This window comes from Fundulus heteroclitus, chromosome 15 (genome assembly GCF_011125445.2).
Source record: "Fundulus heteroclitus isolate FHET01 chromosome 15, MU-UCD_Fhet_4.1, whole genome shotgun sequence".
NCBI classification, from domain to species: Eukaryota; Metazoa; Chordata; class Actinopteri; order Cyprinodontiformes; family Fundulidae; genus Fundulus; species Fundulus heteroclitus.
The window spans coordinates 22,215,793-22,241,986 of record NC_046375.1 but is presented as its reverse complement, the minus strand read 5'-3'; the positions used below and the strand labels follow the sequence as shown (position 1 = coordinate 22,241,986).

General features: G+C 39.1%; 1 protein-coding gene across 1 annotated transcript in view; it reads right to left on the bottom strand.

Moving 5' to 3' along the window:
• The window catches only part of tshr (thyroid stimulating hormone receptor), a 42,690-nt gene that overhangs the window by 6,323 nt on the left and 10,173 nt on the right, over positions 1–26,194 (bottom strand). The window contains exons 3-8 of the mRNA XM_036147670.1: positions 24,036–24,110; positions 17,591–17,665; positions 14,374–14,448; positions 11,849–11,926; positions 11,289–11,357; positions 2,188–2,265 (exon numbers count right to left, since the gene is read on the bottom strand). Coding sequence (XP_036003563.1) covers positions 2,188–2,265; positions 11,289–11,357; positions 11,849–11,926; positions 14,374–14,448; positions 17,591–17,665; positions 24,036–24,110 — 450 coding nt within the window. The remainder of the gene's footprint in view (positions 1–2,187; positions 2,266–11,288; positions 11,358–11,848; positions 11,927–14,373; positions 14,449–17,590; positions 17,666–24,035; positions 24,111–26,194) is intronic.

The window sequence follows — 26,194 nt, the reverse complement described above, 5'->3', positions numbered from 1 at the left end:
TGGGTTAATACCCTTGGAGGTGTCCATTATCAGAAATTAATGGAGTTCGCAGAAGCAACCATCCTCCGCTTTGTGTTGGACGGTTCACACCTCTGCTTTGTCCAATAATTTCTGATAATGGACACCTCGTCTGGCATTATCCCTTACTTATTTCATCTTACTCAAAGAAAGGCAGTTCAACCATGACGGATGAGGTCTAGACTTTGTTGCGACCCTTCACCATACAGGAGGGGGGGCTGGACGTCCAGAGCTCACCGACGGCCTAAACAACTGTCTCCATCTGTTTCCTCACATGAACTCCTCTGTCCTTCATCCTTAAGCAATCACATGTGGTATTTATTGAGCCACCATGCCAAAGCCCGGCCAACCTCACTGGGACATAGACAATGCAGTGGCTTGGGAATTGCACCAGCATCCTCCAAGTTCTTTGCTGTTTTCTTTCGTTTCCTGACCCCCTCTTAACTCAACTTAGTCAGTAATTCGATCAGATAAAGAAACACAGCTCCATACTTTTGCAAAGGACTTGTCCTCTTTTCGTCCCATTCTCCCCCACTTCTCCGTCCTCTGCTCTCCTTTCCTCTCACGGGGCTCATTGTGTGAGGCAGCACAGATTCTAGAGTAGGTCTGATTTTGTCATTTCCAGATGTTTAAGTCATGACCTCACAAAGGTGACCTCACTCAGGACATGTTCCTCAATGAAGAGGTGAAAGCCCTGCACGAAACTCTGTTTACCAAACCGGACGAAAGGTGGCTAAAACCAAAAGGCCCTTTCATCAAGGATGCTCTAACGTGAAAGAATAGAAAGGAAATAACAGCAGCAGCATCAGACTGAAGTTTTTTCATCACACTTCCACACAATGCGGGTCAGATTTCCCAGTCACACAATCACAGCTGTGGAGGAAAGATCTTTACTTTATCCCGTCCTGCAGACATCACTCATCCAGTCTGCACATTATGAACGAGGACTTTGTTGAATTTTCACAGTAACTTGACGCAGTGTGAATAATTACCAGACCAGCGCTATTAGTTACTGTTTCATTCCGCTTAAACGTTTGCCACAATTGCTAAATTTGCCAATTACAAACATGGAAAACATTCTTTCTAACGTTTAAAAGTGTATGTTTATTAAAAGAATCACATTTTCATGTTTCTGATGTTTTCTAAGGAGTTTGGTTTGAAACGTAATATTTGTCCTTGGTCGACTGATTCTTTCTTGTAACAATGTTTCTTGGCAATGAATCATACACCATTGGAAGCTCTGTTTATTTCCCCGTGGTGCCTCATTTGTAAGGAAAATGCACTTCTGGCTTAAGCAGCAAACTTGAGAGTCGGTTGCACTCGGCTAGAACTTGCCAAAGAGCTTATTCTGCTCTGGACTCTTGCTTACTTCGTGAATAGAAATGGATGATTGGAGTTTGAAGGAGCAAAACGTATTGGTTATTTATTCATTCGATAAATTGAAAACCTTTGTTCCAAAAGTTTACACGAACAAGCCAATGGATTATGCCTGCGACTTGAATACCTCTTGGGGAAACCCAAAGAACTCAGATCATGGTTAGCATCCATATTGGAGGTCCAAGGAACATCAGTCATTAAAATAAATATTCTTTCTTATGATCCAGAAGCACACCTGAGACATGTGGTCTACCAAATCTACATTCTTGTATCTCATTACTCTGTTCAAGTTACCGCAGCTATCTTAGTATGAGACCCAACACAGCACATGCTAGATAATTTGAGGATTCCTGTGATACACACACACACACACACACACACACACACACACACACACACACCGAAATGATCTGCTGACTGCACATCTTACAAACAGAATGTTTGCAGACAGTAGTGTTCATTACAATGACTGAATAAATAAATTAGTTTCTGAGTCGCCCAAATCCAAACCTTTGTTATTAGCTTCAGGTGTCATATTTGTATAGAAAGACACATGAGTGGCCAGCAAAGAATTGAGACCATTATTAGTAACTATTAACCATTTAGTCCATATTTGATAATGGTCTTTGTCTTTTGTGAATATTTGTTAACTAGACTAGCTCTTCCAATGAAACACTAATTAGTCTCTGAAACGGTCTCTCAAATTCCATCACATAAGATCCCCTTGACATTTATGGATATCTGAAATTAAGATATAAACTGTCAATTTTCTGAGGCTGTTTAGATACTTACAGAAGTGTTGGGCCACTGATGGTTCCTGCAAAAGCCAGACTATCCATCCTGATCAAATACTCATTCCTGTGTAGATCACTGGACAAAGAGAAAGCACAAAAATACATTTCTTAGGAGAGGAGACATCCTGCATATCTCGGTACTGCATGGAACAATATTTTCTCAAGCCTCATCACTGCACATTCCTCTGTTTATTTTCCTTCATTAAATGAGTGAAACATGACAGATGAAGGTCTCGCTTACTGCATGTTGTTGAACCATATTAAAAACTATGAGATATGAAGGTATTCTCTTTAAACATAGATCACCTACAGACACATTTCCCCAAATCTTTTAAATCTAATAAGGATAATAGACCTGTGAGGGGTGTGTTTATCTTGGTCAAGCTGTGCCGGGATCAGTTCTCCTCTCAGAGGAAATAAGACTCCAACACAAACACCCATGTGGTAAGACTTACTAGTTACAGACCAGTGCTTTAATTGTACTCTTACAAAGGCATGAGGACAGCGTAGGTGTTGTAAAAATGAGGAAACAGTCTTAATTTAATATCATTAATACCTCATATCCTAAACATGCAAGGTCCCTGGACCAGAGGGTGAAGGGATGGGGGAAGGGACACATAATGCGACAAAAATAAAGAACGTGTTCCTGCTTTCTTCACAGTGGCTCATCAGTTTTTTTGTGTGCTTTTTTTCGTCAAACTTAAATGTAACTCACCCGAAGTAAAAGAAGAGTGGATGATGTAGGTAAGAATAGCCAAAGTCCCTTTGCATATGCGTAAGACCATCTTACCTGCTCCTCCGCTCCTCATTTGCGTTAAAAATATTCCAAATCTGGTCTTATTTATGTCTCCTCTTATTCTCATAAACTTGCAAGCCGTTTGCTTTTTGCAACTCTCAAACCTTTTCAAAGTATACGGTGAGAGGAATGGAGCAACAATGAACGGCTAACTGAAGCTAACTGGATACAAAAACGCAAGAAGTGCGCAGCCAGCAAGCAGAAACCAACTTCATTTTTGGAAAAGCTGGAAATGCTGTGTTAGTTTCACGTCACAATATAACAGGATGCACACTTTCCAGAAAGTTCCACTTTTGTCTCGTCTGTTCACAAAATAATGTCCCAAAAGTCTTGGGGATAATCAAGATGTTTTCAGTAGATGTCAGACGGACCTTTCTGTTACTTTTGGTTTTGGCCTTATAACTCCCGCAGTCTCTTTCTTATTTTTATGCCATGAAAGGCGATCTTAACGAGGCAAGTGAGCCCCAGAGTGTTTTAGATGTTGTTGTTTTTTTCGCTTTGATGCGTCGTCAATGTGCTTTTGAAATGGGGCTGCACTCTTCAGGGAAGGTTTACCACATTTACATGTTTTTTTTTTCTAGATCGGGCCATTTGCTTCTTTTTTTCTATCTTTTAGCCTATGCTTACTGGTGTCAGACAGGTCTGACAGAAATCAGACCTGGGTGTGGCTAGTGAAATTGAACCAAAAACTGGGGTTAATCACAATTAATTCAGGATTTACCAAAAGGGCCATTATATTTTCAAATTTAGACTTTTCCTTTGTAAATCTTTCTCAGTAAATCAAAGCATCATTTGATCTGAAACATTAATGTGTAAAAAAAACAAAAAAAACAGGAGAAATCTATAAGGCAAGGAAATTGTTCCTAAGAGGACTGTACAATCATGACACTGATTTCTACAAATGTAAGAGCGAATATCACTGAGGGCATGTTAGAGAAGATCTCTTTCACTGGTCTTCCTGTTATCCTCTTTTAGGGTGTTTTTTTTACTAAAATTCCACCTTACTAATCAAGAGCTGGACTCTGGCATTTTAGAAAGAATATGAGACGGCTCATGGAGAACTAGCTTTGATCCATTTGCTGTTATAGCAAAATCTTGGGTAAGGAAACACACATCCCAGATGTCAGAGGTGGCTTTATCCAAGCAAAATTATATTTCTTGTGATTTTTGAGAGGATGGAAGGTCCCTAAATTGAACTGAAACCCCAAATCAAATTGTTGGAATGCATGTTTAGACTTTACTGTGAACTACCTCTTATATATGTATCAAGTGTTTCATACTGGAGTTTAAGTTATTCATTCTAACTGTATTTTACACATTTTCCCCTTTTCACAACTGCTTATGTGTGCTACATCGGAGTTTTTAATGCCCAAAAACTTATGCAAAAGAAGAAAATAGTGTCCCCCCCCCCCACCCCCCCCCCCCCCCCCCCCCGTCAACTCAAGCAAAATAGAGTATATTCTGTTTCACGTTTTCTGGGGACTCAGAATGATGCATGTAACATGGTTTCCACACACGCTGAGAGATAAAGACAGCAGGCCCACTAGACCAATACCTGCTGTACCGTCTGCCTCCACAGTCATGCTTCTTGTCAATGTTTCAAATAATGTGTGGAAATAATGTTTGTTTGACAGCAACCAGGCAGCACATTTTGTTGTAAAACTAGAGCGCAGTTTTCCACCTAAATGCTGCAATCAAAGCCAGCGTAGATGAGCTTTAAGGAGGGTCACTGATAGACCCCACTCCCTCCCCATTGTTGAGCCTGTCTGTTTTAATAACTGCTGAGATGATCCTGGAAGGTCCTTTTCTTTTCAAACACGCTAATTTCTTCCAGTAAAATTAGCTCGAATCCTGAGTCATCCAAACAAAATGCATCTTTCCACTACTTGATGGTATTTTCCTCCGGATGAGATTAACTCAAAATAAACTTTGAGGTAGCATTTATGAATGCAACACGTATTTATAACGCTTCCAAAAGGTTTCCCAGAATATTATTTTGCCCATGCGGTTACAGCAACTATTGAAACCACCCGAGAGCATGACGATCACAGGAAACCACGCCTGGCATGTGCCCTTGGCCTTTACACAAGGAAATTCCTTCAGATTTCTGTGGTTGTTTATTAAAGTGTTATGGCATATGAAGGGAGGACTATGCTAATCTCTCCCAATTGTACTTTAATTTGAACAGCCAAATCATTAGCGCACGTTTGTTGAAAAACTAAGCAATCTCTGCATATTTAGTCTTCTTTGAGGCTCCTACTTTTATTAACACCTGCTGGAGATAGCTTTTTAGAATAAATGTGCTTTTTTTCATCTCATTACTGCCATTTTATTAGATTAAAACTATCAGAAGAGCCAGTAAGTAGTTTACTACCTGTAACCTTTCATGTTTGTGGCAGCCATACTGAATAATGACCTTGGGGCTGATCAGAGAATGTAGATTATGTTGTATCTCCTAAAGAAAAATCAGAAAAAATCCGACTTCCGAGGGCAATACAAAACAGGGTTGTGCTAGGATAAAGATGGCTCGGCCTTGAAATGAATCAGTTGCTGCTGAAACTGTGAGCCACCAAAAGGGACAACCAAGAGAAAACAGAGGCCCATCATAACTAACAGACCTGCTGATAGCTGCTTCCATGCATACAGTTATCCATTTGTACAATACTGATGGACCTGGGCGACGCGAATGGTTAGCTGTGTCCACAAAATGCTTTCTAGTCAGTTCTTGTATGTCTGTGGACAGGATCGTCATCTGAAAAGTTTCGGATCGGCTTCAAGAGGAGAAGTTCAAGTATCTGGGTATCTTATTCATAAGTGATGGCAGGATGGAACGAGAGATAGAGAGACAGACATGGGCTTCATTTGCAGTAATGCAGGTCTTCTGTGGGAACAAAAGGACTGAGTCGAAAAGTGAAGCTGTCGGTTTACTGCTCCATCTACGTTCTAACCATCATCTATGTTTGTGAGGGTTAAATCGTGATCCAAAGAACAATCCTAGACACAAGCAGCTGAAATGACATTCCACCGTAAGGTGGCCCAGACTCACCCTTGGAGACGCCAGAGGAGCTTGAAGTAGAACCACTGCTCCTCAACAATGAAAAGATACAGTTGAGGTGGTTTGGGCATCCGATGTCTCCTAGACACCTCTTTTTGAGTTTTCTGGGCATACCTACCTGAGAGAAGACCAGAACCTGCTGGAAAGACTACATATCTCTTCTGGCCTAGGAATGTCTTGAGGTACCCCTGACTGAGCTGGAGAGGGTCACCGGGGAGATGGATGTCTGATGTCGTTTAAACACCAGATCGTCCGGTAAACTTGGCTCGATTGGGGACCAAATTAAACATTTTCAGCTAGTGCGCTTTACCTTCACGCTGCACTTTGTAAAACAAACCAAACCTTTTGACGAACCTGTTCAACCCATCGCCTCTGGTGGCGCTGCACCAACAAACACAGAAGAAAAGAGGTTGTCAGAAGCAGAGCACAACTTCCTTTTCTGCGAAGATGGAATCAAAATGGAATCCCAACAGATTTCAGCCATGTTATTCCAATGATGTCTTTGGCAAGTGAACCAGATAAAATTCTCATATGTATTCAAACTGTTCCAGAGTTCACTTCAACTGAGCTGAGACCTAGGTTTTGAGGCAGACCCAAGTCCACTTTTTTTGGTCCGCATCAGAGTTCGATTGCACAATCACACCTCCCAAAACGAACCAAAGTTTCTGAGCAAATGAACCAGAGTCCGATTAAAGCAGACTTAACAGGTCTGCTGTGAATACACCCTGAGTTCCCCTGCTGGATCTGTTACCCTTGCAGCCAGATCTCAGATAACTGAAGACAATGGATGGATGGATTATCTTGGGAGTTTCTAGATGCATTCTGAATTTAGTGTCTTTTTATTGTCACTGATATAGAATGAAGGGTTGAGGCTGTTTCTAGGAAAGGAAGGCACAGATTTAAGTTGCAGAGTACAAAGCTGGAATGACTTATACCAGCACAGAAAGTTGAAAATAGGGGTAGTTTATTAACTCGAACTGGCCCAAGGTTGCATGGGGCCTTAAGCTGCATTGCATTTGGGACCCTTCTTCCTGTGGAGAATATCTCCACCACTAAAAGAGTTTCACTACAGATTTGGCAGAATCTGGGAAAGGGGGCCAAGTTTAATTAGTTTAGCTTAAAGGTAATCATGGATAATTGGTTGTCATTTGTTAATATATGTATTTGTGAGCAAACCAAGCTCAAACGCAAAGAAAAGAATACACTCCCAGCATTGGATCACAAGTATGTTTACACAACCATAAAATGTGAAAATTATTCTTTGTCCTTTTACAAATCAAAAGTGTCAGTTCCTTTAAATCCTATATTTTTAACCATTAAAAAATATTTCCATTGTCCACTGTAGCTACAAGCTCATCCAGTGAATGCTGCAAGTCAATGACTCGATACAATCTACTGGGTTACCTTAGCTTTTTTTGACCAACCTGTCTGTATGATTTGATAGAATTCATAAGGTGCCTTGAAATTACGCTTTCTCAATTGCCGCAATATATATAAACTGAAATGAAATGAATTTATCCATGCCCAAATCGTCAAATCAAATTTAATAATATTCTTATTCTCAATTAACAAATAGGAGGATATAGATCTATAGTCTGTGTTAAAAGTCAACCATTTCTGGGAGGCCCCTGATGGTTTGTGGACTCTAAGAAGCAGCTTAGTTTGCCTTTGGCTTTGGCAAGCTCTTGATTAACTGATGATATGTTTTATATATTAAGTGCATCAAGAGTTGTTAATCTGCCCTTATAACAGACAGATTATGACATGAAAAATGACATTTAAAACACTTCAACTGAACAAAACCTATCCAGCAATCTCTGTTCTGATTGCTGATTGTACCATTTTGGGAAGCACCACCATTAGACTTCTTACAAAGACGAAGATGAAAAGACTGTCACAACTCTCATACCTGTTCATACAAAATTAAAAAAAAATCTATTAAAATAAAGCCAACCATGAGTTAGCTTAGCTTCTTATTAGCCTAAAAACAACAAACAGCTCAGTTGGGTCTCTTGGACAGCCCACACTATAACAACAATCATCCCTGTTACTGTTCAGATTTCTGAAACAGATACAGAGTCTCAATGCAACTTGCACATTCCAATGAAAGCCCAAACCTTTTTAGTCTACATGACATGTAAAAGTATTCATACCCCTTGAACACCTTCCAATTCTGTCACATTTCTTTCCCAAAGCATTGTATTGGGATTTTATGTGACAGACCGGTAAAGAGTAGTTCATATTTGTAAAATGGGAGGAAAATTATACATGTTTTTAGAAAGAAAATAGTCTACTATTGTATTTGTCAAGCTAGAACAGCACATATTTCATCATTAATAAAGAAGAAGAATAAACTGTAATTTCCTTGTAGTCTTTGCCCTGTTGATCCCTCAGCTCTCAGGAGTAATGACATTATGGGATTCTTTATAATTAAAACTGATTCTGTTTAAAAGAAAATAATTTTCACCCTCCTGTACATGATTACTTCATCTTCAGTGAGTAAGCTCTGGAGGTAACTGGACAACCTGTGACTGTTTAGAACCAGCTGACCTTTCTGAGTTATCAAAAATTTTAGCTTCATCTTAGTCTTCAACTTGTATGTTAGACCCAAATTATTTAAGGATGTATTCCCTTTCATTACCACCTTTTTTAGACATGACTAATCTATCCTTAGTAAATATTACCAAAAGATTTTAAAATATCTGTTATTGAACTTGAAAAACCTTCCCTTGATCAAGATGACTTAATAAATGACAGTCCTAGATCTAATCTTCTTTTCTTATCATAGCACTGAAACAGGTCTGGTGAAGGTCACTAATAGGGTAGACAGCTTCAGTGAGGCTTGTCATGATCCTTGGGTGTTTGTGTTAATGTTATGTCCCAGAATCATGCTGTCTTCAGTTATTCTCCCTCTGGATGAGCCAGCATTAATTACTTACCTGTGTTGTAGGCAATTTCCGTTGATTGCCAGTTGTATTTAGGTTTCAGGTTTTGGTTCCTTCTCTGTCACGTCGTCTGTTTTCCATCCATGTTCCTGAGTTTGGTGTGATTCAGTTTAATTAAATGTTATTGTCTCCAAAATGCGCTTGCGGATGTCTTGATGCCACTTTGGTCCTTCACCACAAACCATGACAGAGCGACGTGACCCCTTGATGGCACCGATGCCAGCTCCGTACTGCATGATGGCGCAGAGGTTCCCAGCAATCTCCATTACCATCGGTCTCCATCACCGTCGGTCTCCATCACCGTCGGTCTCCATCACCTTGGGTCTCCATCACCGTCGGTCTCCATCGCCGCTTGCCTCAAAGTTTGCACCATTACTGCCGTCCTCCAGTACACAGGACTTGGGACTACCTCCATGTCGCCCACCAGAACTCTTGTATTGTCTCCAATATGTGCCCGCCAATGTCTTGCTGCCACTTTAGTCTTTCACCATAAAAAATTATAATACCTTGCTGCCATTTCAGGGCACTGCCTTTTTGCAGAATATAGAAAAGAATACATTGGGAGATTGAGGGAAAAAGTGAATTTCTCGCACTGTCTCTTATCAGTAGACAGTTGAAGAATGCAGACAAAAACTCAGCACAAAAAAAGCAGCATACACAGGACATTATACGCATAATGTACACAGCGAGGGCAGTGTGTCATAGAGGAAGTGTATTGATTGTTATGTACATGTGTATGTGTAGGCACATACTCTCAGATGGTATGTTACCAGCAGTTCAGTAGAGTTGCTGGTCACAGGTGTCATTAACGGGGGCGGGCTGGGGGTAGAGCATCTTGTTTTCATAACATCCAGGAGAGTTTGAGATGAAACCAGCCTCCAAGGCCAGCATCAGGTGCCAAATTCAATAGCACGGAGATTATTTTGTCTCAGACTGACTGTGAATTTTCCATCAGCCTTCAAAGTCTTTGCTGGTGCATCTCAGTGGCGAGTCCCGAACAGCAAAATTTGTTGGTCTCTCCGCTGTAGATTGAGCTAGAACTTCCCTGAGGGAAGACATGCTATTCAACGAGTAGATTGAGCCTGGTTCTGCTGGAGGTTTCTTCCTGTTAAAGGGGAGTTTTCCTCTCCACTCTCACTACAAGCATGCTCGGTTTGAGGGATTTCTGCAAAGTCAACGACACAATGCAAGCGACAGTCTTCTGTAGCTGCATGCTCATCCGGGAAGAGTCAGTAACCTGATGCAATCTGTTGGGTTTCCTTAAATTGAAAACATTCGAACCAGTTTGAGTAGTAAACTGAACTTGACTGAATTGTTTGGTAATTAGGATCAATTTAGAATGTATGTAATTTACTTGAAATCTCTCTGGTTGATTAGATTGAATGTCGGATTGGATTGAATTGTTTGTTTTTCGTTTATAAAGAGTCTTGAGACAACATGTGTTGAGTATCGGTGCTCTGTAAAGAAACTGAAATTGAATTTAGTTTAAAAAGATTCCGTCTGTTCTTCTATTCCACCTGGAGAACCACCTTTTTTTCTCCCTACTTAATGAAAAAAAAGCATTTGTAAACCGCAATACTCAAGCCTAGCTACAGCTACACAAATGTTATATCCTCAGATCTAAATTATTGTTTAGTACCAAACCTGGCTGTATTTTTAGGGTAGTTTAAGAAAACAAGACAAGCATACCAACAGCATGATGCTGCCGTCACCGTGTTTCACCGTGGAAATGACATGTTTAGGATCATGTGCAATGTTAGTTACACATAATGTTTTGCTTCCTAGGTCTTGAGATTTTCAAATCTTTGGTTAATCTTTTATAACTTAACTCTGCTTCATATTCTCTAAAACTTTATGCGGCATCTACTTGTCTGCTGTAGTCCTCGGTTTTTATGATCCTATTTGTTCACTAATGTTCACCAACAGAACTCTGAGGCCTTCACAGAAGAAATGAAATAATACTGGAATAAAATAAGACAAGGATGGACTATATTTACAAATTAAGAGTTCATGTTTAACCTTTTAACCTCATATTTTTTGACAAAATCTCAATGAAATACTTAAAACTTATGGTTGGAAAAATGTAAAAGAGTTCAAGTAGTGGGACTGCTGTGGTAGTTGGGTGAGCTTGAATTTACCAAACAGACCTTAGAATGTCGGTTTTTATTTTTTTTATCTTGCTCGTATAAGAAGCAGAATAAACAAATGTGAAACTCATTTCTATTCATAACTGTAGGAAATAAAATCAGACAAAATTGAAAACAGTGTTTCATTTCTTAATAGATAACTATAGGAATACTTACACTTGATCCAGCTTTGTCCCATTAAAGGCATGATGTTGTATCTCTCTGAAGCCGTTTCCATACAGCATTCTGAATTGAAATAAGCTTTGTATGAATAACATCGACAGTGATGTAATAAATGTTTCTGAACGTAAATATTTTCCATGTACTGATCCTTCTCGTCTTCACCAGCAGAGCTCTGAGGGGTCTACATATTTCTCACTTGAGAATAAAACTGTCTGTGTAATTTTGTGGCTTCTATACCAACCATTTAGTGCACTTCCCCACACTTCTACACACACATGTGAATATAAGTGAACGTCTGTGTACTTGTTTTTGCTCTCAGTGTGAAAGTGAGAACATTTGTTAAAAATGAGGTCATGCTGAACACTTTATGAAGGGACTATTTTAAGAATTTGGCTAGATTTAGAGATAAACACCAATGTTCCTGATGCATTTATCTTATCTACATTTCATTCTCATGTATAAACATGTGTTTATGTTTCTTTTAAAAAAAATGCATTTTTTTAATGCACAAGCTTGTACATATAGCTGTTGGTGGTGTGGTGCAAATATCTCACACTGTCAGAAACTCGCTTGTGATGCCCTGGAATGAGTTGGCCGGGATCTCTGTAATGTAGGGATGATTTACAATTTCCCTGCAAACGAGATACAGAGAACAGAGAGGAAATGGAATTATGCTACAAATATAAACCTTTTTTGCTGCAAAGAGTCAAAGATGAGAAAGGAGTTGATGAGCTGGGAAAGATAATTAGATCCAGGCAGTAAAGGAGGGATTGCAATTCATTTAAAACTAATATAGAGAAGCAAAACATATGAAAACAAATTTTAGCCGTTGCAGAAAAATATGTCTGTTGAATTTGAGCTTTTTAGCTAATATAAACTTACAAAAGTATGAAATACTCAAATATTTTTTTGCTGAAGGAAGCCACACACACTTCTCTTCCTGAACAAATGTGTTGGTACCTAGGTCACTGAAACAATAAAACATTTCTCCTAAAAAAAAACACATGTCAAAAGCAAGCAGCTAATTTGTCTCAGCATGCATTTAGTATTTCCAAAGAAACTAATACAATAAAATAAATCTGTTAATTTTACCATTTACTGAGGAAAGTCAAGTTTATTCATGCAGCGTTATTCATACAACAGGCAATCCAAAGCGCTTTACACAAAACAAAGGAGAAACATTAAAATTAAAAAAATCTATTTGAAAAACATTACATAAAAGCAAATGTTAAACTGAAATAAAATATTTAATCTAATGCTTTAATAATTCATCAGTGATTGGGAAAACACTTTGACAGTTCTGATTTGAAGGAACCAAATCTTTCTACACATTTCAGGTTCTCAAGGAATTAGTGTCAGAGCTGAATAGCATAAAAAATCGAATGCTGCCTCACCCCTTTTAGTTCTCATCCTGGGAACACTGAGTATCCAGGTTTTATCAGCCATTGGGCCAAGCATGTTACTGGATAGTTTCATATTAACTGCACTTAACATAAACCAGAGAGCACAAAGGTGAGAGCTATCTGAAGAACTCAGACTATTACTGATATTCATGTTAAATTAAAGGCTGCAAGCAGATTTATGTTACCTGGATGACAGCTGCCAACTTTACCAAAAAAGCAAGTTTGTGGGATTTGAGCTGAATTCCAATGTCACAGTAAGACACTTTCTGATCAAACCTTCTGTCAAATTTGGAAAAATATCGGGCTCCATGAAAGAAGACCCAGGACACAAAAAAGCCAGACTTGAATTTTCCAAATGACATGTTGATATGTTCCAAGGTAGTTTCAGTCAGCACTTCATAATACACCCCCACTTTGTAGGGGTTATTTCCTGAATCTTACCAGACACTATTAGTTTACTAGTTAATTTTCTAGGTATTTTCCCAGAACTCAGAATCTACTATAATGTCAAAAACAAAACTGAAACCTTTAAAAGACATAGAAAAAGTCTTAGTTTACTTTTAATGTAAAGCAGAAACTGGTGGCTGTCAATGACTATGGAAATATGGTGTGTATGAAAGCTTCTGCTCATTGTCTTAACTTGTAGTATAGAGTGTATCATGGGGACTCGAGATTTCTTACAAGCTTTAGTCCCCATCCTCCCCTTCTTGTATGTTTCACCTTGGCATATAAAGCCATTTTGGGTATTATCTTTTTCCTATGTGACTTTTACCAAGATCATATAGAAGTTGCAATCTATGATCCATAAATACTCACTGGAGCATTTTCACACTCCCAGCGCAAGAACAAAACTGGACAAAAAAGCAAATAGGCTTTCAACATCTATTGCCTGGAATAAATTACAAACTGAACTTCAGCTTCAAGTCTTTCTAAATTTCAATGAGTTGAAAGCTATGGAACAATTGCTACAGTTGATCTTGTCTATGTGTAAGTGCTTTATATGTAAACCAGCATTAATGTTATTGGTTACTTATTGCTCCCACAGCCTCGACCCTTCTAATACAGATCTCTGATCTGATACCCGGCAAGTTCCAGAAAGTAGTTTCTAAACCACCTGGTAAAAGAATTATCTGGTAAAATATATGTATATTTTCAGGACATTACATTTTTTTCCTGTTAGAGCCGTTTTAAACAGGAGGCAAATTATTTTCAACAAAGACGAGACGAAGTACAGTTGGCTTATGTTTAAGCACTAATCAGTGAGCTCCACAAATGTTCTGGAAAATAAGTTCCAGAAAGGACCAAGTGAATTCTCAGAAGGCAAAGATGAACTTCCAGGAATGTACCCTCGAAAGTTTGGGAAATTACTTTTTAGGTAAAGAAAATGGTTGTAATTTGCGGTGAAATTATTCAAACTGGAGAATGTGGAATTTTCAACTGCATCAATTATAAAAAGCTCAGTTTCTTGTTATTTAGATACAGGTGTGAACACTTTTCTTTTTAAAAATTATTACTTGTCTGTGTCTGAAAATGCTATGTAAAGATTATACATGGGTAAGATCTAAGCATTATCTTAACAGGCCTGTTTGGTCAATTGTTTTCTAGTACTGGTTTCTTGTTTTCCATAATTGACAAGTGTGGCATAATGCTGTTAATAGACGTAGCACCAAACTTACAATATGAAGTTCATGTCGCTTGAGTGGATGTTGTTTAAAGCAGGGAAGAAAGTCAGGCCAGTATTCAAAATCCCCCTAAACAACAAAGAGTCAGAAACAAATTAGTTAAAAAAGAGTTAAATATTATGGGGAATATTCTATTTCTTATTCTTTAAATATGTAAACTAATATATATTTATTAATGAACAAAAATAACCAAATAGTCATTAAATATAAATGTTTTATAAAAATCCGTGCCAGATTCTGGTTTGTTTGAACTTCTTAAATAATTTAAGAATGCATCATTAATTACTTTGCATCAACATGTAGATTTCACTTTAAATAAAATCTTTGCTAAATATCATCTAAAAGTGAGGTTCTGCGATGCAACACAACAAATAAAGTGCCTTAAAAGGACAGTTCAGAATTACTGAAGTGAGTTTCACTGGAACTGTAAACTCTTTTGGAGTCTTCACATAGTTTAAACCGCAATCAGTCTATTTGTCAAGTTGGTTCATACAACAAGTTCCACTTTGGTCTCAACAAAGACATTTTAAGTACAATATACAAAAAAGGAATTTATTATTGTGGTTATTGTGAATATGAATTAATTGATTTTAACAGAAGAGGATAGGATTGCTGCAAATGCAGTCGATCTGGGTACTCTGACTGTTAAGTGTTGATCAGATTGACCGTCTGGGGAAAGAAACTGTCTCTGTCGCCGCTGGTTATAGCAAACAGCGCCCTGTATCACCAACCTGAAGGTAAATGTCTAAACAGTTTGTGTCCAGGATGTGTGGAGTCTGCAGAGATGTTAGCGGCCCATTTTATGACCCTGGACCTGTACAGGTTCTGGATGGACGGAAAGTCAGCCCCGATAATCCTCTCTGCAGACCTAATTGTTGATTTTAGCCTGGGCCGGTTCTATTTGTGGAAGAGCCAAACCCCACAGTAATGGACAAACTTAATGACGGCAGTGTAGAGGATTACTCATGCGGAAGGTTGCACTTCTTGAGTTGCTGCATGAAGGATGGTCTCTGCTGGGCCTTCTTCCGAGCAGGGTTTGTGTGTGAGGAACATCTCAAGTCCCAGGAAAGGGTGGTTCCTGAGAACTGGAAGTGATCCGCAGCAGACAAAGTGTTGTTGAGGATGGTCAGGGGATGCAGTGTGGGGTTGTTCTCTGAAAGTCCAACGTCACCTCCACTGTATCGAGCAGGTTACCTTCTGGGTGGTTCTGATCGCACCAGTGGACCAGTTGACCCAACACTTGTCTGTTTGGAGACTCATCACCATCCTGGATGAAACCAGTGGCTGTAGTATTGTCCTTTCACAGATGAATAAAGATGGGGGCCAAATTGGTCAGCACTATCCCTGAGACATTTAGCTACCTGGAGCTATCCTGGACTTTTGACACTGAAAGAGACGATTAACATCACACATTCAGTGATCATAAACTCAGGTAGGGGTTCTGAGGGGGGATGGTGGCTGGCTGATGTTAAACAGGTGGATTGAAGGAAAGGGTGTGCAGAGTCCCCATTGCCGATGCTTCAGTAGGCAGGCCTGCCTGTTTACCTCGCTTGGCTCTCTGGTGATATCCATGGAGAACTGCAGCACCACCAACCAAGACCTCAGTAAAGTTGGAGTCAATGAAAAATGAAGAAACAATGCATAACAAGGATGGTGTGATGTGTAGGAGTTTCTCTCCAGTGAAAGTGATAGCCAAATAGGGGCAGAGAGAAAATAAACACATAAAACACACACACACACACACACACACACACACACACACACACACACACACACACACACACACACACACACACACACAAACACAAATCACTGCATCAGTGATTTGTTCTCTTGTCTCATCTTGTCTAATCCAGATTAGTTGGTCCTGGAAAATGAAGCTAACTTCTAGTCCAAAATCAAACTTTTACTGTCCACAACTTCAATCTCAACACTGTGATAGCAGATAATACTAATGTCATTTTATAAACCTTCTATTTGTTGTCACTTTTGCACCAGAATGTTAGCTACACAGCAGCTGGTAATTTTATTGGTTTTATGGTTGTCTTGCAACTAGATAGATCCCGAGTTTGAATCCCAGCTCCAACACCTATTGCCATGTCTCCTTTCAAACTAGCCATTAGCTTTACCTTCCAGGACTAAATTACATGGGTTTACACTAAATGAAGATGCCAAGAGAGTTATCAACAGCAAGTATGATTATAACTGCTTCAAATTTTTTAAAAAGTTAACTTTTTAATAGAACCTCACAGCAAAAATCCTGAACTGTCCCTTTAAAATATGGTACCACTGATGGCCACTTAATACATGCTTTATTCATTTAAGTTATTGTGTGTGTGTGTGTGTGTGTGTGTGTGTGTGTGTGTGTGTGTGTGTGTGTGTGTGTGTGTGTGTGTGTGTATTGTTTAAGCTTTTTTTTGGTCATTATTTAAGAAAATATATTATCATTCTGAGGATAATACCACAGTTATAAGACTTTTGGCATCAGAAATAAATGTTCTCTTAATATGTTCAGAGTAACAAGTTTCACTCTTTTTTTATTTATGGTTCATTATGACTGCAAAAGGTCGGAAGTCAAATTTTTAGTTTTAAAATTGTATTTGTTTACATAACTTCTTACTTTTTATTTATATGTAGTTCGTTGAATAGCATGCCTGGTGACAGAAGCAGCACCGCCAACAAAAACACCAAGAATATTTGCCAGTTTCTGGAATTGAAAATGTATCCCGTAATGCATTCCTTTTTGGTTTAAAATAGGGCTCTGTGGAGTTACAGTAAGCAATCAGTAACTTGGCTAGTCATCACCATGAGTAAATTTCAAGTCTCTGAGGCCAAATCTTCAAATAGATGCTGTGTTTAATTCAAAACTGCATACTGTTCAGTAGTCACTGTGCTTCACAGGGACAGTTATTGAAGCTGTACAACATGCTTTTTGTTTTGTGTAAACTATTCAGCATAATGGCAAGGCTTTATCAATAACTTTGCAGAGAGATACATGTCTGATTGTTGAACGAGCATTACAAGACAAAAGCTGTTTTAAGATGACTAACCAGTTGCTCAGCTCTCCACTGAGAACTAATCTCTTTCTCAAAATTTAGAGAGCTCTAAATCTTGATAATAATCTCTACTGAAGACCACTTATAAAAAAAACCCGACTACATATCTAACCGAACACCATTAGGGTATGGAAGTAAGTTCTGAAAATACTTACAGGTACTTGAGGTTCGGAAGATGTTTAAAGGCTTCTGGATCGACATACGTCAACATCTTTGTGTTCCGAATCTCTCTGAAAAACAATGAGGTTTCAGCTACTAGACATGCACATATTTACTGAAGTAACCTTATTACAATTAAAAGACTGACGTACCTTGTTTTATTTTTTTTTAATCAAAAGAACTGGCAACAAAATAGGTACTAGGGGCATCAAGTCGAAATCCAGGAGAGTAAAAACTGTGCAGATACGTTGCAATGGAAACTGCGTAAATAGTATTTAATTACCATAGATTCCCTTGTCATCCCTAACCAGAGACAAATCTTTTTATCTGCTGCTTGAAGCCATTTGGCATATAAGACTACAGATTTGTTTTACTTATTTATTTATTCTGGCTCCACATTACAGATGTTTAGATCATATAAAAAAAACTAATCAATTTATAATATCAAGATGTTTTGCTGCCATGTGAAGAACATTTCCAGCTGTAGAAAAAGAAAAATGTTAAGACCATATCTTAAACTTGGTGCAGATTGCATAAAAATGCCCATATTGCTGTTCACAGTGCTAGTGAATAACGCAAGTGCAGTTTTAGTCACGAAAAGGAGAGTCCAATAACTCTAAGTAGTAACAATTATTTTGTGGGTACTGGATACACATAATTGTAGTGGTATCCACTGGCAGTGGGGGTTACAATATGGGCTTCTGCTTTTTTCTGGCTATTTGCTTGTCAAGCCAATGGGAAAATTTTAAATGAATATTTCATAGTGCTGGAAAAAATGAATGGACAGACCATGTGTCTCCTATTTCAGCGTCCCTTCATTGGCTCCCTGTTAGATCCAGAATAGATTGTAAAGTTCTCCGTGTCACATATCAAGCCCTTAATAATCAAGGTCCATTATACATCAGAGATCTGATTGTTCCTCTGTTGACATTGTTGAATTCCGTACCCGATTTGATAGTTAATGTCTCAACACTAAAATAAATAGCTATTTTGGTACTTTTGGAGAATTCTGGCCACATTTGGCCATTTCTAGTTCAAAATCTGAAATCTTTAGAGTGCCTAGACCTCATTTGAAATATTCTACACTGTACATAGATTCTTTGAAACAGTTCAAACTTTGTGAAATTTTTATTCCATTTGTGAATACACATAAGCTTTGTTAGCGGTTTCCTGGCCTTAGGGCCACCTAAGGTTGAGACAAACATTGGTGGTTAGTATATACAGGCCAAATCTGGACTGAATTATTCTACACTGATTATGGATGTCATTTGGTGCACCGCATGACATAGCTGTAGAGTTGACACCCCATATATACGGGCTATTAGTCCTCAACGCATCCATCCACGGTTTGATTCCTAACCTTTAGACCTTACATGTCTTCCTCCTTCTCTCTCTGCCCATTTCTCCTGTCTGACTAATTTGAATAAAGGTCATTATTACCACAAAATCTTGTCATAGTATAATAGACATAGTATGATTTGTGAAACCTATACTGTAAATTAAAAAAAGTTATTCCGTGTTCTTAAAATTTTGCAGAAATCTATAATAATTTAGTCAGTCTATACTTCAATTTATTTGTAATCATATCAAATCGGTATATTTTATTTGTTAATGTTTCTGATTTGTTAGATAGACGTTTTTTTTTTTTTTTTCAGATTGGGCTTCGCTGGGGAGATGAGTTTGTGATTGGTTACAATGGGTTCACCCAGGGCACGCTTAATCCAAGAGCTGTCATTATCCACAGGTACAAATAAACTGAGACTTCCCACACATTTAGCCATTTTCTCTCTGCTACAACTTACGTTAGCGCTCTGCACCTCTTTAGTTAAGCAGTTCATTTAGACTCAAAGAAGGATTATGAAGATGTGTGGAAAAGGTTATGAAACAATCTGGCCTCAGATCAAGTCTCTTCCTTAACTTATTGTTATATATAGCTTTTTAATATTTCCCAAAAGAGAAGTCAGTATACCTAAGGTATTAATGGAGCAATAATACCCTATACTGTTAATCTGGCATTGTTTTCCTGTCTCCACAGTAAATGTAATATTATCATAAGAGGCATTACATCAAGGAATGTTTATGTCCATCTGGGCCATGGAATGACCCAGATGGACCCAGTCCTTCCATTCTTTTCAGGAACTATTTTTTTAAGATTACAGACATTTAATTTCAACATTTGTGAACGATTTCACAGTTTCAATTTTGTAATTATCAGGAAGAGAAACCTGTGCAGGGGAATTGGGTTTGAAACTTATAGTGGAGCACAGAGGTAAATAAATGTCTTAAGTAATTTCTTGTTATAGTAACACCCAGTTCAGACTCCTGCTTAAACTCCATTGCCCTAAACTAACCACATATACCCCTCAATCTTCTTTGTGTGATGTCATTCAGTATCAAGTGTAAATTTTGGACTGTAATTTTCCAGTGGCTTTCAAGATTATACTTAAAATTGCCCAAAACCACAGCTTGGCAATAATCTTCCTTAGAGTCACTTCAGTTCCCGTTCCATATACCGATTGCTGTGCACCTTGGAACGCGGGTGGCAATCTCCTACCAAACCAAGCTTTGCACATTGGTCCAATGAAGGGCTTTTAGTTATATGGAGAAATACTGAGTTTGCACACGACGCGTCCGGTACGGATTTTAAGAGAAAGTAGGATTTTGAATGTTCCAGAATGTCTTTTAACTTGACAAAGCCAAGGCTCATCGCCATCTGGTTATTGAATATTACTGATTGCAGAACGCAGTTATTGGCAGTATAGAAATATTTTTTGACAACATGTATTGAACGGTGCTCAGAACAACCAAAAGTCCAGGGAAATCAGAAAAGATCTAAGAAGTAAAGCACTGCTTAACATATATTTTTTTTTTATAACGTCAAGTTATGAAAAAGTGTTTCCATATGCCAGGTTCAAATAAAAGGGTTAGTTGGTTGGTTAGGGTGATCTGGAACAAACCAAACAGCACCAAGGCTCAAACTGTCATAAACTGGAAAATTGTGAATGTGTTTAACATCATCATGGACAGAGAGGGGTCTGACCAAAAAAAGAAGTCCTTGCTTCAAAACCGATACATTCAAGCTTGACTAAATGGAAGAGACAAAAATTTAGCTTTTAGATATAATCATCAGAAATATGTCTGGAGGAACCACAGTGAGGCTTTCAAACCTAAAAATATTGCGCTAATTTTTAAGCATCATACTGTGGTAATGCGTTATTTCCAGTGACACTGCTGTATATCACCGGATGGTTGTAAAGAGGAAGGGGAGGACTATCTCCAACTTTCAACTCAAATCAACAGCTTGACAGTTTCAGAAACCAGGAGTCAATGTGGGTTCCACAATATTGGCAAAAAACAAAATGCAAAAACATATTTTAAAATCTTTGCATTCCATACTTGGTTAGGCCTCCGTTTGTATGAATTAATGGATCAATGCAGCGTGACATGGAAGTGTTCACCCTGTGAGTCTTTTGAGGTGTAATGATAGCCCAGGTAGCTTTAATGACAGCGTTTGGGTAATCTGCGTTGTTGGGTCTGATGTCTATCATCTTCTTGACAATACTCCAACGTTTCCCAAAACTCACTGTCCTGAAACTCTAAATTTGGTTTTTTTATTACCTTTAAGCAATAATCATCAAAGTTAAAATAAATACAAAGATAGAATATAGATATTTCACCCTCTGCATAATGAATCTTAACAATATATGTGTTTCACTTTCTGAAATGAGTGACAAATTATTATTAATGACATCCACATTTTCTGAGGTGCCCTTTTAAATCAGATGTAGGAGTAAATAAACTGTGAAAGTCAATCCAATTGGCAAACATACACTATATTGTCAAAAGTATAGCTCAACCATCCAAATAACCAAAATCAGGTGTTCCAATTCCTTCCATGGTCACTGTTTCTACAAACGTTTGTGAAAAACAGGTCACCCCCTGGGGCTCAGTGAAATCCAATGTGGTTCTGTGATAGGATGTGACTTGTACAGCCAAGTCACAAAATTTTCTTGCTCCGAAATACTCCAACAGTCAACAGTGGAATTATAACAAAGTGGAAGCAATTGGGAATGACAGCAACTCTGCAATCAAGTGGAAGGCCGTGCAAAGTGACGGTAGCAGCGAAGGCTGAGGTGTACAGTGTGCAATTTTTTTTGCTGTCAAGTGCTACACACTTCCAAACTTCATGTGGCCTTCAGATTAGCTCAAGAACAGTGCCTTGAGAGCTTTGTGGGTTGAGTTTCTATGGCTAACCATCTGCATCCAAGCCTATAAGGTCTAATGGTGCGTTCACCTTCACCGCCACTGGACTCTAGAGCGGTGATGAGTTTACTGGAGAGACGAATCACCCTGCTCCATCTGGCAATCTGGACAATTGTGGGTTTGCTGGTTGCCAGGAAAACAATACCTGTCTGAACTGCGCCAAGTGTAAAGTTTGGTGGAGGGGGGATTCTGGTGGGAGGTTGTTTTTCAGGAGCTGGGTTTGGAGCTTAACTCCAGTGAAAGAAACTCTGAATGCTTTAGCAGATCAGGAGATTTAGGACTATTCCATGCACTCAGCTTTGTGGTAACACTCTGGAGATGGCCCCTTCTTCTTACAAGTGTCTGTGCACCAGTGTGAGGTCTATAAAGACATGGATGAGAGAGTTCTGACTGGAACATGACAGAACACCTTGATGAACTAGAGCAGAAACTGAAAGCGAGGCCGTCTCGTCCAACATCAATGTATGATCTCCCAAATGCGCTTCTGGAAGAATGGTGAAGATTTCCCATAAACACACTCCAGAAACCCTGTGGACAGCCTTCCCAGGAGAGCTGAAGCTGTTATAGCTGCAATCTGTGGATCAATGTCATATCGAAGAGGGGGGGGGGGGGGGGGGGATTGGGGGGGGCGTCACTTAAGTTCATATGCAGGTGAGTGAATACTTTTGGCAGTATAGTGTATTACTGGCAACCAAAGTCTGAATGCATGGCTTCTGAAATCGGTTTAACCTCACAAATATTTCATCCAGGCATTTTGCATATGTGATATTGCAAACATTAAAATTGCAATAACAAATATGTTTAAATATATTGTGCACCTCTAAACCCCAATCACCATCAAAAATAGTTTTCAAATGAATGAATGAAGCATTCATTGATCTATTGAAATTGTAAACCCAAAGGTCTTACTTCTATTTTCTTTAGAAAGTTTATGGACTTTGCCTAAAAGCCAGACATCCACTAATTTTATTTATCTCTACCAACTCTGACAAGAAAATTCTTCATATTGCCAGGCAGAATTATGCCAGAAGCATGTTGTTGGCTACATAAAGTATGCAGATAAGCTGCACACAGCTAAGGGAGATTTAACCAATATTCTTGGAGGGGGTTTACAGAGACTGTATGCATATGGATTAGAGATAATTCACCATAAATTCAAATGTTTCACTATGAGTACTTTTTTTTATCTTACTGTTGTGATTTTTCTATAAACTAAGATCAATATGTACACAAAAAGCTATTAGTTTTGCTTTACTACAATCCCAGTGACTTATCAAACTGATGCCGCAAATCGATGGTGGCATAGTGGGAACTGCAGAAAACCTTGGAGTTCTCCTCCCCAGCTCCAGTGCTTGATCCGCAGCTGCTGTCTGCCTCGAGCAGCCAACAAGACGTACAACATTAATTTTTGTCTGACCCTGAAGGAAACCTGAGAGAGATGCCATTATCCTAGGTATGGCACAACATCGTACCAATCAGTGGCAAATAGGCCCCAAAGATCCGAAACACACCCTCAGAACACAGATACAGCCCTCAGCTGGCACTTTAAATTACTGCTCCTGTCGGTGATGTTGAGCTCTGGAATTCAGCAGCTTTAAAGGAACCACCAGGGTAATTAAGATGGAGGCATCAGCTAAATGGGGATTTAGGTCATTTGAGATTCATTTCTGTAGGCTCATTCATAGTTTCTCTCTCTACATATTGACACAGACCTTTGTTTTACAAAATGCTCCAACTTGTAACAACTAGGTCTTATAACATATGGAAAGCACAAAGAGGTTTTTCCACTGGAAAATGTTTGATTCAGATGGAGATATAGCCTTAAATCTCTGTCAGAGACAGCAGATATTAGCTGCAGTTTAGCCTTTCTTTTCCCTTTTAGAATAAAATCAAGGATAATTTAGCTTAATACAGCTTAATTAAACACATCGGATTTGTAGCTAATCAGCGTTAGGAAATTCCCCCCCAAAAAAGTCTTATAAGCTTCATAAATTTGCAAAACCACTCTGCAACTCCTTGATGGGAAGAAGCAATTTGAGTAAAGGGGAGTTACCGTCTTTCATTAGCCACAGGCAAGCTTCAAAATTAAGCATTTATTTCCTCACCAGAGAGCAAATGGGGACCGTTTAATCAATAAGGAGCAATAAAGAGTGCTTCCCCTGGCCTTCAGCTACTTACATGTGGGTGATTTTCTTCAGGTTGAAAAACGAGTGCCTCTCCAGCCGCTGCAGCTTCTTATCCACATATATGTATCTGAAAGATGTAACTGAAGCTCAAACCAAATCTAGCGTATTGTCAGTTCTCTTCAAACACACTAGCGGTGTCCCGATACCGATACTGGTCATCATCCTTGTACTTGTAAAAGCAACACGATACTCTGAACGATACCAATTTTGTGCTTGATTTTCCTCCCGGACTGGGTTACGCTGCAACTCAAAGGCTAGACGCCACTCCGCACCAGGTGGTGGTGCTAATACACCAAGAGGTTATGTACTGACCCTCCAAACAAGAGAGAATTTAGATAGCAGAAGGGGGTTTGAAGTAACCTGACTCTTGCCAGACGTATGTTGCTCCGCCTAGCTCCACTCACATCCATCTGGGACCTCTCCCATAGAGAGTGATTTCTCCAACCAATTTTATTGTCTAGCCAATCAGGACGCAGGGCTGGAGTTTCATAGATGTGACGCAGTGGAGAATCGACCGTGAGACTGTTTTGATTCAGACAACAATGGCGGCTCGCATCGAGGAAGCAAGCGTTAGCATTGATGCTGCTATTTCTTCCGTGTTGTCCAATCTACCTAATATTGTTTCATTAAAAGAACATCAGAGAACGGCTCTGAAGGCTTTTGTTGGTGGAAACCATGTTTTCGCCCTTCTCTCGACCGGATTTGGCAAGTTTTGTTTTCCGCAGTTAGTAAGTTTTGTTTTCCTAACATGGTTAGCGCAAACCATGTTAGGATGCCTTTAGTCCTCAACGCGGTAGGCCCGGGATCGACTCTGACCCGCAGCGCTTTGCCGCCTGTCTTCCCCCCTCTCCCTGTCAGCTCATTGTCAATAAAACGCGTGCCACTAGAGCCGCAAACACATTCAAAAAAAGTTTTGTTTTTTCCTGCGTCGCTCTCACAGCGTCACGGGTTAGCTTCGGCGTGAGTGGTTGAAATAGCACGTCGATAAAGATAAAGATGACAGACAAATGGCTTATCCAATCATATGCAAGGATTTTTGATAAGGCCCAGCCTTCAATAAAGGCAATTCCTATGGAGATGTCCCAGATGGATGAGTGGAGCTAGGCGGAGCGACATGCGTCTGGCGAGAGTCAGGTTAGGTTTAAAGATGTTTCAAGGTTAACATGGAGGACACAAAAAAAAGCAGACGGTCTGCTGTGCTCAGCTAAACTGTGAAGAGGTGAGAAAATTGTGTCATTATAAAAAATAAATAAAGCATTTCAAGATTAAACATGACACCGCATTCAAAGAGTTTGCTGCAGCACAACTAAAATTGCGATAAGTACTCCAGAAAGGTGAAAATTGGCAACAGACAATCCAAGTCCGTGAAGGATAACCAAAGCTCTTACCCAATTAATTTCTCTTGATGGTCAGTTGTTTTCTGTGGTAAATGGTATTGTTATGTGTGATCTATAAGTATCAATTTATATTAAGTACTGAATATTGGTACTTGGAATAGGAAATGATCTAAGCTGAAGTACTCGAGCTGTAAAGAAATGGTATCGGGACACCCCTACATACAGCGGCTTGCAAAACTATTCAGACACACACTTAAACAGATCAGGTATACATTTTGTAATGTCACAACTACAAGACAAAATATGTACTGTATTGGGATCTTATGTTACGGTTCAACGCAAAGAAATACATTATTAGGAAGTGTAGGGGAAATGACGAATGGCATTTTAGTTGTACATTTTTACAAATGAAAATAATTTAAAATTGGATTACCCTGTTTTTAGTGCCATCCATAACAGCGTCCATGCCCATGAAGAAGAAAAGCATTTCTGCAGGCTGACACTGCCATCACTGCGGGGATGTTCAAGGTGATTTCCAGTGTCCAGTTGGTTTTACACCCCACACAGCATTTTGTGTTTAGGCCAAAAGTTCAGTTTTCCTCTCTTCTAACAGGAGTGCCTTCATCCGCATGTTTGCTGTTTCCTCTACATGACTTCTCGTAAACATGAATGGGACTTCTTATGGCTCTCTTTCAACTGTGGCTACTCTTCTATTAAGATCAGATTGATAGACTATAGGTTGTCCTGTCAGATTCTCCCACCTGATCTGTGAATTGCTGCTGCTCCTCCAGAGTTACCATGGACCTCTTGACTG